The following is a 14,002-nucleotide window of genomic DNA, read 5'->3' on the forward strand; positions in this document are numbered from 1 at the left end:
CCGTGGATTTACTTTTCAGGTCTACTGTTCTTTTCTACGTATTAATTTCTGTCCTTCTTTTATAGTTCCCTTCTTTCTGTTTACCTAAGGTTTTATGTTGTTGCTCTTTTTCTAATTCTGATTTTGAATGCTTTATTCATTTTCTGAAATAGGTATTCTGAAATGTAAAATTCTTTTCTGTGTGGCTTTTTTTTTTTTAATTTTTTAAAAAAGTTTATTTCTAGGAGAGAGAGAGAGAGAGAGAGACAGCGTGAGCAGGGGAGGGTCAGAGAGAGAGAGGGAGATACACACTCTGAAATAGGCTCCAGGCTCTGAGCTGGCAGTTAGCACAGAGCCCGACGCGGGGCTCGAACCCATGAACCGCTGACATCATGACCTAAGCGAAAGTTGGACGCTTAACCGACTAAGCCACCCAGGCGCCCCCTGTGTGGCTTTTAACTACATACCTTTTCCAAGTTAAAATTGTCTTCAGTTCGACTATCCTCTGAGTTGTCTGTGTTCTTCTCATCATCCCCTTTATCTGCATTTGCAAACACAGAGGCCACTCGGACCACAGGCAAGGGCACATCCCGAGGGACAAACCTAACTGAGCTGATGGGCATGGTCCACAGTTTAATTTTCTTAAAAGATTTGGTTTTGGCAGAATATCGTGATTCACAGACAAAAACATCTTCATCTCGAAAGTTTTCTGGGCATAATTTAAAGTATTCCTGGGAGATACAATAAAATTAATTAGTTAGGTGAATTTTCTGAAAACCAGTTAACCAAAAAAACCCAAACCACACATCAATCAAGCAAACAAAAAAAAGCTAAACTTTCTGACAGTTAACCACAAATAGTAAATGGCTAGAGATGTAGGAGCAACTCCTTGCTACAAAATGGCCTTATAATACACCCTTTAGCTTATTTAGCTTACCAACAGCCCTTGTGAAAATATATTAGCATTTCATAATATAGCTATAATGTTCCTGAAAGCTTTGGGGCAGGGCTCAATGTGCCTGTATCAGATAGATACACAAAAAGTATACTTTAGGCTAAAATGAGCAAATCAGAGAACTCTAGATGCTGGCGAGGATGTGGAGAAACGTGCACCCTCCTACACTGTTGGTGGGAATGTAAACTGGTACAGCCCCTCTGGAAAACAGTGTGGAGGTTCCTCAGGAAACTAACAATAGAACTCCCCTAGGACCCAGCAATAGCACTGCTAGGAATTTACCCAAGGGATACAGAAATGCTGATGCACAGGGGCACATGTACCCCAATGTTCATAGCAGCACTCTCAACAATAGCCAAAACATGGAAAGAGCCTAAGTGTCCATCAACGGACGAATGGATCAAGAAGATGTGGTTTATCTATACCATGGAATACTACATGGCAATGAGAAACAATGAAATCTGGCCATGTGTAGCAACATGGATGGACCTTGAGGGTGTTATGCTGAGCGAAATAAGTCAGGCAGAGAAGGACAAATATCATATGTTTGCACGTATAGGAGGATTAGGAGGAACTTGACCGAGGAACAAGGGGGAGAAGAAGGGCAGAAATGGTGGGGGAAAGGGAGAGAGGCAAACCATGAGAGACTCTTGAATGCTGACAAAAACTGAGGACCTATGGATGTGGGGGGGAGGAGGGATGGGTATGGAGGAGGACACTTGTGGGGATGAGCACTGAGTGTTATGTGGAAACTAATTTGACAATAAACTATTTGTAAAAAAAAAAAAAATCAATTGTGTAAATAAATTTCTGTATTCAATTCTGGAAAAACAAACAAACAAACAAAAAAAACCAAAAAGTATACTTTATTACCTAAAAAGCATACTGACAGTTTTCAGAACATTATGTTTCAAAAAATGTCATCCTTAAAAGTTAGCCTTGCAGTATAAAACAAAACCCCTTAAGCTAGCTGCATTCAGCTATATAGTGCAGGCAGCAATGGTCTTCCATCATCATGATCAGATTAATTTCTTCCCAAATCTTTTACAGAGAGCCATACACATTCAGTTAAAAAAATTCAAATGGTTTAAAACAGAACTCCTAATTTGTAAATACCAATTTTCTGTGTTTGTAAATTTTATTTTCACAGAATGATATCTACTTTGGGGACTAATGAGTTTCTTACCTTGACAAACATGACCACACATTTGCCTAGAATTTTACTAACGGGAACTTTATTGTAATAGTCACTCTTAAAAACTTCTTTTTCTAGAAATTTTCGTGTAGCCAGATGAAATGTTTCATTTGGCCGATAAAACCAACAGCCATACAACCATTTTTCACCTCAAAAACAAAAAGAGAGAATTACCATTAACAGAAATCACACATTCTTTGCAAAATGAGCAAATTTTCCATCTATTCTCCCATGGCCTGAACCCAGCAATGTGCTTTTTAGGCCACAGTTCCTAAAAATAATTATCTTAGAAGAAACGATACTTTAAAATGAAGTATAATGAGGCCCCAAAAATGCTACTCCCCTCCGTCATATGAAAAGAGGTGCAATACAGAGGCTGAGGAGGGTGACGAGACAGCTGGCCCGCTCTGCCAGAGTCAGGACGCCCAGCGCTGCCTGCTCTGAGGAGGACACGGCACGCTACAGGACACAGGTAGCGCTCAGGACAAGGGATACAAAGGTACTTCATGAGGGGAAGCTGAGGGAGCTGGACTGCCCGGATCATATTGCTGCCTGCTTCTGGCTTCATTCACTCTTGTTTTTTTTTTAAATGTTTTATTTATTTCTGAGAGAGAGAGAGACAGTGTGAGCAGGGGAGGGTCAGAGAGAGAGGGAGACACAGAATCTGAAGCAGGCTCCAGGCTCTGAGATGTCAGCACAGAGCCCGACACGGGGCTCAAACCCACAAACCGTGAGATCATGACCTGAGCTGAAGTCGGACACTTAACCGACTGAGCCACCCAGGCACTCCAGGCTTCATTCACTTTTATTTGTTCTCTGGGTCTTAAGTTAAAGGCAACTGTTCTAGGACACCTTTCTGAAATCAATTTCTAAGCCAAGGCACATGTCACTCTATAATAATTTCTTTTTCATTTGTGATTTATGCCATAGTGGTTTTGTCACGAGCCAAATGTGAGGCTTTAGTTCATGCGAGTCTCTGACATTCTACAGAGTTTGGCTTACTGTGTGTTTTTAATAAACACCAGTGGAGTGAATGAATCTTAACCTCCCTTCAAGAAGTTGCATTTCTTTTGACTCAACTGTACCACTCACCAGCCCAAGGGTGCTAGATCCCATGTTTTACATATAGTGGGTGCTTACTCATATTTACTGATATACTACATAACAACTATTGCCTGAGTTACAATTTTCTTCCCTGAGAACCAAGGAAGAGTAAACATGAGTCACATGTCACCAATCTGTCCTTTGATTTAAAACGAACTTACCAGCAGAATCTTCCCAAAGTCTCTCAATACAGACTATGTGTGGTTGCAGGCTGGCCTCTGCAGGCTCCACATAGACGTAATCTCCAACATGGTACATGCTGTTCTTAAAGCTGCAGTCCTGACTGTACGTGCGGTGTAAGCCTGAGAGACCTGCAGTGCCTGAGGAGTCTTCACTCTTTTCAGCTTCTTCGGTGAAAAAGAGAAAAAGGTTCCAGTTAAAAGCATGGTAGAATCAGATGTAGGATTCAAACAACACATACTAATACATTTCATTCTTTTCTAGACCTTCAAGGTCCATATTCCCAAGAGGAGGTATTCAAAAGTGCCTTTTTGAATTACAATAGTCATTAATTTAAGTGGATACATAAATAAACAAAGGATCTACAGACTAAAAATAACCGCCTTAATAATAAATGCTCAAGATAGTCATTCTGGATAATGCAGAAAAGTATAAAGAAGAAAATAGGTGATCTATAAAACATGTATTCCTGGAAATAATCTCATATGTACTTCCTCTCCATCTTAATGCCTCTGAAGAATTTTTCCCTAAGTTACTATATGTGTATGTCACCATTAATGGAATCTTAGAACTGAGAAGATATGGAATATGCATATTATGCAATATAACATGAACTATACATGTCTCTACTAAAGATAGAACTGTACTGTTCCCCTGAGATTAATGCTTTTCAATAAGACGTATTTTTGTTAATATTAAATTTTTTAATGTTTATTTATTTTTGAGAGAGAGAGACAGAGACAGAGCATGAGCATGAGAGGGGCAGAGAGAGAGAGGGAGACACAGAATATGAAGCAGGCTCTAGACTCTGAGCTGTCAGCACAGAGCCCAACAAGGGGCTTGAACTCATAAACTGTGAGACCATGCATGACCTGAGCTGCAGTCAGACACTCAACCGACTGAGCCACCCAGGCGCCCCTAAATAATATTTTTAACGGCTCCCATACAAGCCATCATTTACGAATACCATAGGGTTGTTTTTTTTGAAGATAAAGCTGTGCCCATATTTTTGATTACTTACTTACGATAATTTTCTATAAATGCAACAGCTAGAAAGAAGCATTTTAATTGTTTTTGAAATGCCTATTCTAAACCAACTCCCAAAATTCTGTACCAATTTAAGTCCCTCACTGTGTGGCTACAAGGGTTGGTTTCTCCATTCTCGTGCTCCAACATTTCTAATTTTTTAAAAGTTTTGCCAGTATTAGTGAGAAATGTTATCTAGTATTCGATTAGTCAAATGAATCCCTGTAACATATACAAGAAATTCACAAGGTACTTAAGACTATATACCATCAAGAACACGGTCAACTGTATGGAAAAGGACAGAGAGAGCACAAAAGCCCCCAAATTCTAGAGACATGAAACAGGATGATAAAAAAACTCAACTTCAAATATGAAAAAGAAAGATTTAGAGGGCAGAGTCCTGAGCCACAGAGGACTATTTCTAGGCCTTGGAACCTAATGACTCTGCCTAGCTGGATTTCAAGACTGCTTGGAATTGAAGACCCTTTCCCATCCATTTCTCCCTTTCTCAATGGAAATGTCTCTTAATTATTATTATATGTATGTCCCATCATTGTATTGTAGGAGCAAAGGACTTGTTTTTGGTTTCACAGGTCCACAGAGTGAGAGGAACTGTGTCCCAGGATGGGTCATACCCAGAGCCTCACCTATATACACTAATTTAAATGATTTTAATAAGATCTGAAGCATTTGAGTTCATAAAGCTGATAATATTTCGATAAGATTTTGATACCCAGCAGCAGGGTGTTACTGCAACAAATACCTACAAAATATGGAAGCAACTTTGGAATTGGGCAGTAGCAGAAACTGGGAGAATTTTGAGCAGAGCAAAGGCCTTGGTTGCCTTGCATAGCCTATGGTAGAGAAATGGACATTAAAGACTTGGCAGTAGAAGGCTCTGATGGAAATGAAGACAATGTTACTGGAAAGGGGATCCTTGCTACACAGTGACAGGAAGCTTAGGAGAACTATGTTCTGCAATTATGTGGATTCTGGCCTCCTGGGCTGATCTTTGGTTATCTTTCTCCTTTGTTCATTTGTTGTCGTTCTACTACCTCACAGATTTCTTCATCTTCTAATCCTTCTCTAAATGATTCCTTTCTGCTGTCATTAAAAAAATTATGTATGTATTTCTTGTATATATGTATGTATATATGTATTTTTGGGAGAGCGCAAGAAGGGGAGGGGCAGAGAGGGGCACAGAAGACTTGAAGCAGGCTCTGTGGGGAGCCCAATGTGGGGCTGGAACTTATGACTTGAGCTGAAGTCGGATACTCAATGGACTAAGCTGCCTGGGGGGTTCCTCATTAAAAAAAATTTTTTAACAAATCAATCTGACATACAACAATGTGTAAATTTAAGCTGTACAACTAGATACTTGAATACACTTATATATTGTTGCCACTGCAGTAACACTTAACCAGATTACTTAATCATAGTACAGTACCATTGTCTATATTCACTTTACTGTGCATTAGCATTCCATGGATTTACCACTCCTTACAAGGCTGTACTCTTAAACACCATCACTCTTATCACCTCACCCTACTCTATTGTTTTTCTTCTTAAGGGGAACGTTATTTGAAAAAATTTTTATTAAAAAATTTTTATTTTTGAGACAGAGAGAGAACGTAAGCAGGGGAGGGGCAGAGAGGAGAGACAGAATCCAAAGTGGACTCTGCACTGTCAATGCAGAACCTGATGCAGGGTTCAAACCCAAGAACTGTGCGCTCATGACATGAGCTGAAATCAAGAGCCAGACACTCAGCCAAATGAGTCATCCAGAGCCCCTCTGCTATCATTTTTTAAAAACAGTTTCATTGAAGGGCACCTTTGGCTCAGTCAGTTAGGTGTCCAGCTCTTGGTTTCGGCTCAGGTCGTGATCTCACGGCTTCTTCATGAGTTCAAGCCCCATATTGGGCTTTGTGCTGGCAGTGCGGAGCCTGCTTGGGATTCTCTCTCTCTGCCCCTCTACTACTTGTGCTGTCTCTGTCTCTCTCAAAAGTAAATAAACTTAAAAAGTTTCATTGAGATATAATTTGCACAACACACACATACAACTCCCTTTTTTAATTTTTTTTTTAATGTTTTATTTATTTCTAGGAGAGAGAGAGAGAGACAGCGTGAGCAGGGGAGGGTAAGAGAGAGAGGGAGTCACAGACTGAAACAGGCTCGAGGCTCTGAGCTGGCAGTCAGCACAGAGCCCGATGCGGGGCTCGAACCCACGAACCACGAGATCATGACCTAAGCAAAAGTCGGACGATCAACCGACTAAGCCACCCAGGTGCCCACAATTCCCCCTTTTAAAGTGTACAATTTGGTTTCTTGGTATGTTACTAGTTTAAAAAAACTGTGATAATATACCACATAAAATTTGCCATTTTTTGACCATTTTAAGTACATATTTTAGTGGCATTAATTACATTCACAATGTTGTGCAATCAGAACTGCTATCTATTTACAAAACTTTTTATTTCAAACAGAAACTCTGTATCCATTAAGCATGAACTCCTCTCTTGTTCCCACCAAGCCCTGGTAACCTCTATTCTACTTTCTGTCTCTATGAATTTGCTACTCCAGGTACCTCACGTAAGTGGAATAATACACTATTTGTCCTTTCATGTTTTACCTACTTCAGTCAGCATAATGTTTTCAAGATTCATCTGTGTTGTAGCATGTGTCACCACTTCATTAATTTTTATGGGCGAATAACATTCTATTGTGTGTATATGTACCACATTCATCTGTTGTTAATGGACACTTGGGTTGTTTCTGCCTTTTGCCTCTTGTGAATAATGCTGTTCCAGATATTGGTGTACAATTATGTGTAGGAGTCCCTGCTTTCAGGTGTCTGGGTATATACCCAGGAGAGGAACTAATGGATCACATGGTAATTCAATGATGACCTTTGTAAGGAATTGCCAAACTGTTTTTCCATAATGGCTGTACCATTTTACATTCCCACTATCAGTGTATGAGAGCTTCAATTTCTCCACATCCTCAGCAACACTTGCTATTTTTTTTTAATAATAGCCATCCTAAAAAGAATGAAGTGGTATCTCAATGTAGGTTTGATTTGCATTCCCTAACGATTAATGATGCTGAACATGTTTTTTGTGTGCTTACGGCCATCTGTTTAATTTCTTTGGAGATAAGTCTATTCCCATACTTTGCCCATTTTTGAACTGTTTTGTTACTGAATTTACATCATATCCTTGACATCAGACTCTTGTCAGACATATGATTTGTGAATATTTTCTTTCATTCTGTTGGTTTGCCACATTTTCAATTTCCAAGAAATTTTCTTTTCTGTGAATGTCCATTTTTATGACCTCCTGTTCTTATTTTATGGATGCAGTAGCTTGTCATGTCTCTGAAGGTCTAAATCTTAGTTTATTAGTTTTTTAATTAAAAAATATTTTAATGTTTATTTTTGAGAAACAGTGCAAGTGGGGGAAGGGCAGAAGGAGAGGGCGACACAGAATACAAAGCAGGCTCCAGGGCTCGAACCCACAAACCGTGAGATCATGACCACAGCTGAAGTCAGACACTTAACCAACTGAGCCAAACAGGCACCCCAGTTTATTAGTTTTTTAATGTTTATATATATTTTATTATTAATTTTAATGTTTATTTATTTTTGAGAGAGACAGGGAGAGCACAAGCAGGGGAGGGGCAGAGAGGGTCTGAGGCGGGCTCTGTGCTAACAGCTGAGAGCCCAATGTGGGATTCAAACTCATGAACTGTAAGATCATGACATGAGCCAAAGTCAGTGCTCAACCAACTGAGCCACCCATTTTTTTGCTTTGCTTTTTTTTTTTTTTTTTTAAATTTTCCTCTGCCTGCCTTGTTTTTTTCCCCAAGGTCCTTTTTTTCTTTTTGTTTTATTCTATCTTACATCTGAGAGATTTGCCTTAAATATCTGGTCCTATTTAAGTAAGTACCTGTTCCTACTTAAAAGCAAAATGCTAAAAAAAAACCCAACTAGAAACTCACTATGTACATGATTTTGCCCCACTGTCCGATCCATTTCTCAAGAGAAAAAGTCTTCTGTCTCGGAACTGTAAGCCTGACTGCCAGCGTTCTAGGAGAAAAAAGTTTCAAGGGGTCTCACTACTTAGTTTAAAGCCTCTTATGATCCCCCTCTTCAGAACTGTACCACTAACCTTTCGGTATGCTGCTGTCCCTCAGTCTAGACTTTTGAAGGCAAACAGTCACAGGAAAGGTTGGGAAGTGATCTGGAGGTTGAACTCAAATTTAGAGTTAACTAATCCTATTTTCAGCACCTCCATTTATAGATGTACCTGATGCTCTAATCCCTGCACCATTCTAGACAGGAACTGGCCTACCTTCATCTGATGCCAGCACTGAAGCCAGAGTTAGCAACTTACTGCACATTTTCTAGCTCCCAAATTCCCATTTGGGAATTCCCATTCCCAAAAGGAGATCCCACTTCACGATCTCCTTTTCAATGGTTTCCATTCTCTTTTTTTGAGTGGGATGCTTTACATTTATGCCTTTTGTTTTGCTTTAAAATCTGTTTTCCATCATTTTAGAGGTGTTTTGGGATACACTAGTGGTAGGCGTGTATACAACCTTCCACAGTTAGGTGATAAGTCCTCCATGTTGTTTTACTTTTGCTTACTTACCTTTGTGTGAGTACTCAGTTCTGGTAGTTAATACAAAAACAGTATGTGAGATCTAGTTTCCCTCAATTTCCATCATTATTAAGAAAACTCCTCTTGTGGCTTAAAGACAGAGAAGGGTGACTGACCCACACAACTCCTACACTATTTTCTGGTGGTTTGCTGCCTTTTTAATATTAAGTAACTCAACATAGGATGATATGAAGCAGACTACAGTTGTCTCATGGCTAGTAATAACTAATTACAATAACCCTCTGGGTCCCCTTTCCTACTCAGTCCTTCCAGTACTGATTTCATGTTGTATGGGAAAGCACCACTTCTTACCTACTTCCCAGTTGCACTGCTAGGAAATATAGTCCCTGAGTTGGTATTAAAAAAGTGTTAACAGCTGGTCTTGGCAGCCTTAGAAAGTAGCTCTGGGCAGCAGGGCTCCTTCTCTCATTAACAAAAGCCTGCAGGCTCCTGAGATAGGCACAGTGATGGGAAAGGAAAGAAAATTTCCTACGTTCTCTTAAGTTTTTTATTTTTTTATTTTGAGAAAGAGAGAGAGAGAGAGAGAGAGAGAGAGAGAGAGAGAGAAGAATCCCAAGCAGGCTCCACTCTCGGCATGGAGCTCAATGTAGGGCTTGAGGCAGAGCTCAAACTCATGAACTGTGAGATCATGACCTGAGCAGAAATCAAGAGTTAGATGCTTAACCAACTGATCCACCCAGGCGCCCCTCCTACTGTCTTTTTCTTTATGTAGCTCTACTTTTCTACCACATGCCTTTTTCACAGACTAATATTTCCTGGTAGCAAAGGATCAATCAAAGGGCAATGACCAACAGTCTTTTTAAAATGTCAGTACTGGGGTGCCTAGGTGGCTCAGTCTATTAAGCATCTGACTTAGGCTCAGGTCATGATCTTGTGGTTTGTGAGTTCGAGCCCTGCATCAGGCTCTATGCTGACAGCTAAGAGCCTGGACCTGCTTCAGATTCTGTATCTCCCTTTCTCTCTGCCTATCCCCAACTCACACTCTGTACCTCTCTCTCTAAAATAAATAAAAACATTTAAAAAATCTAAAATGTCAGTACTGCTTTTTCTCTAGAATGTACCAGGGTTATGTAATGGGTCCATATATTATTGCTAACCCACCATGAAGCAAGACAGGGGTCCTAAGTTCCTGCCCCTCTATTAGATCCAAGTCCTAAGAAGCAGTGAGCCCTACAACTAAGCGTGCATCAGAACCCCCTACGGGACTTGTTAAAAGACAGACTGCGTCCCACCCTCAGAGTTTCTGAATCTGTAGGTCTGGAGTGGGACCAGAGAACTTGTATGTCTAACAAGTTCTCAGGGGATGCTGATGCTGCTTGCCTTTAGGCCACATTTTGAGAACTGTCCTACAGAAATTCAAGAAGCAGCTGTCACTAATTTTGCATCACCAGGAAAAGTGTCAACAAAACTTAAAAAAAAAAAATCCCAAGCATACAAAATTTTGTCAGTAGAAACAACATGGATCGTCCTAAACATTATACCCATTACAGCACTGGTATTTTCTGTTTTCTTTCACTGATTTCCATTCTGATTTTTAGAATTTCTACTTCAAGTGTGATTGACTTTTCTAACTTCCTGAGGTGGAAACACAGACTTAGTTTAGATCTTTATTCATTTCTGGTATATATATCTAAGTTATAAGTTTCCTTTCATGAGCTCCTTTAGCTATATCCCATAAATTTTAATATATTTTGTTTTCAATCCCGTTCAGTTCAAGATTTTCCTAATTATCCTTGGGATATCTTCTATGGTCCATGGATTATTTAAGTGTACTGCTTCATTTTCAAATATTTGGGGATTTTCCAGCTTTTTTTTTCTGTTGCTGATTTCTAGTCTAATCCCATTGTGTTCAAAAAACAAACTTGGTATGATTTCAATCCTTTTAAATCTTCGAAACTTGATTCATGACCTAACATATGGTCCCTCCTAGATAATGTTCCCTGTGTGCATGTATTGTGCAGACCCAGCATCCAGTGTTTCACACCTCAGTCAGATCAAGTTGGTTGACAGTCCATCTTAGCTCAGGCTACTTTAAAAAACCTACCACAGCCAAGGTGGCTTAAATGACACTGATTTCTCACAGTTCTGGAGGGTAGGAAAACCAAGATCAAGGTGCCAGCAGACGTAGTGTCTGGTGAGAGCCTACTTTCTGGTTCATGGACAGTTGTCTTCTTGCTCTTCATCCGCTTATAATGGTAACGATCCCATTGTGGTAGCTCCAGCATATGACCACACTCAAACCTAATTACCTCCTAAAGGCCCTCCCTCCAAATACATCACACTGGAGATGAGGCTACAACATAGGAATTGGCGGGGGGAGAGGGGGGGACATAAACTTTCAGTTCCTGTTCAAGTAAGTCTGTACTTTTTTTTGTGCTCACTTTAGCAGCACATATATTAAAAAAAAGTCTTCTGTACTATTTGCTAGTTGGTCTATCAATTGCTGAGGAAAGAGTACTGATTTTTGGTGTACTTGGTCTATCATTGCTGAGTATTGAGACTATAATTGTTAAACTATTTCTCTTTTCCATCATGGTCAGTTTTTGCTTCATGTATTTTGAGGCTCCACTGTTTGGTGTATATACATTTATAAATATTGTATGTTCCAATGTCCTGACCCTTTTAATATTATGAGATATCCCTCTTTGTCTCTAGCAATATTTCTTCCTTAAAGTCTATTTGAGGGACGCCTGGGTGGTTCAGTCGATTAAGCATCCAACTGTTGGTTTCAGCTCAGGGCATCATCTCAGAGTTCATGAGTTCAAACTCTGGGCCGGGCTCTGCGCTACCTGTGCAGAGCCTTCTTGGGATTCTCTCTCTTTTCCTCTCTCTCTGCCCCTTCCCTGTTAGTGCTCGCTCTCTTTCAAAATAAATAAATAAACTTAAAACAAAAGAAGTCCATTCGATATAATACAGCCATTCCAACTCACTACAGTTACTATTGGCATGGTATTATCTTTCCCTTTCCTTCTCCTTTTAACCTATTTGTGTCTTCAAATCTAAAATGAGTCTCTTACACACAGCCCAGAGTTGGAGCTCTTAAAATTCAGTCTGCATTTTGACTGGAGTGTTTAGCCTCTTTGCAATATGTAATATAAGTATTGATATGACTGAATTCACATCTACCATTTTCTATTTGGTTCTTTTTACATGTCTTATGTTTTTTGTTACTTTTTTCCTTACTGTCTTCTTTTCTAATAAGCAAGTATTTCTGGTGTACCATTAAAAAAAAAATTTTTTTAATATTTATTTATTTTTGAGAGACAGAGAGACAGAACATGAGCAGGGGAAAGCAGAGAGAGAGGGAGGCACAGAATCCGAAGCAGGATCCAGGCTCCAGGTTCCAGCCTGCAAGCTGTCAGCCCAGAGCCTGATACAGGGCTCAAACTCACGAACTGCGGGATCATGACCTGAGCCCAAATTGGCTGCTTAACCGACTGAGCCACCCAGGTGCCCCTCTGGTGTACCATTTTAATTCTACTTTTTTTTTTTTTTTTATCGCTATTTGTTTTTAGTGGCATTACAATATGCATCTTTCACTTATCACCCTCTACTTCAGGTTAAATTTTTTCTTAATGTTTTATTTATTTCTGAGAGAGAGACTGCATGAGCAGGGGAGGGTCAGAGAGAGGGAGACACATAATCCGAAACAGGCTCCAGGCTCTGAGCTAGCTGTTAGCACAGAGCCTGACGCAGGGCTCGAACCCACGAACCATGAGATTATGACCTGAACTGAAGTCAGATCCTTGACCGAATGAGCCACCCAGGCGCCCCCATCTATTTCAGGTTAATACTGACTTGATTTTGTTAAATAGTGCAACTTTGCTCCAAAACAGCTCCATTCCTTTGTGCTACTATTGTTCACATACATTACTTCTATAAATGCTGTAATCCTAACACTGATGATGTAACTATTTCTTTAAACAGTCTAATGTTTTCTAAAGAAATTAAGAGAAGAAAAGTGAAAAAATATATAGTGTTTTATGTCTACCCACATATTTACCATTTCTACCACTCTTCAATCCTTATGGATTTGAGTCAACCATCTGGTGGTGTTCTCTTTTGGGCTGAAGCTCTTCCTTTAGGATTTCTTATAGGAAAGATCTGCCAGCAGTGAATTCTGTTTCTGTTTATCTAGCAATGTCTTATTTCAGCTTCATTTTTGAAGGACAGTGTCACTTGATATACAATTGATGGTTCAGTTTTTGTCCCTTTCAGTGCTTTGAGTATCATGTACACTGCTTTCCAGTCTCCATGATTTCTTATGAACCATTATCATATTACTGTTTTCTTGGTCCTGAGAAGTTGTTTTGGTGCTTTCACGACTTTCTCTTTCAGCAGTTTATGATGTACCTAGATGTGGTCTCTTTGTGTTCTCTTGGTGTTCTTAGAGTTGCAGGTTAATGTTCTCCACCAAATTTGAAGTTTTGGCCATTATGCCTTCAAGTATTCCCTCCCACTTTCTTTCTCTTCTGTCCTCTGAGACTCCCAATATAAGTATAGTAGAATCATGGCATGAGGGTTTGCTCCTAAGTCTGCTTAGCTATGGGTCAGCCAATGATTTAGGTGAAGAGTGTCCTCAAACACCTCAAACTTAAAAGGATTCACCCTCTGCTGACTGATGTGCATGTGGCTTAGGGGATGCAGTCAAAGCTATAACCAATGTTCAAAGACTGCTTGCATTCTGCTTGCAAAATGGCTCTCCCAGCACCCTTGCACAGGCATGGTTTCCAGTCGGCCAAGAATGTGTGAGAGCTAGCTTATTCCTCTATGGCTGACTTCCATAATAATCCTCATTTCCAACTGTAATCTTGGCCAGCAAAGCTGCAAATTTACTCGTTTATCTCTGCATCAACCACTTTTAGCTGGCAAAGACATCCCCTG

The 14,002-nt window shown here is 39.9% G+C and overlaps 1 protein-coding gene across 6 annotated transcripts in view; it reads right to left on the reverse strand.

Moving 5' to 3' along the window:
• The window catches only part of PBRM1 (polybromo 1), a 117,312-nt gene that overhangs the window by 34,836 nt on the left and 68,474 nt on the right, over window positions 1-14,002 (reverse strand). For all 6 annotated transcript variants that reach the window (XM_039243634.1, XM_039243637.1, XM_039243636.1 and 3 more), the window contains 3 exons: window positions 3,395-3,580; window positions 2,121-2,278; window positions 447-710 (listed from right to left, as the gene is read on the reverse strand). In XM_039243634.1, the coding sequence (XP_039099565.1) occupies window positions 447-710; window positions 2,121-2,278; window positions 3,395-3,580 (608 nt within the window). The remainder of the gene's footprint in view (window positions 1-446; window positions 711-2,120; window positions 2,279-3,394; window positions 3,581-14,002) is intronic.

The sequence above is a fragment of the Hyaena hyaena genome, unplaced genomic scaffold, assembly GCF_003009895.1.
Source record: "Hyaena hyaena isolate Hyena2069 unplaced genomic scaffold, ASM300989v1 scaffold_231, whole genome shotgun sequence".
NCBI lineage: Eukaryota > Metazoa > Chordata > Mammalia > Carnivora > Hyaenidae > Hyaena > Hyaena hyaena.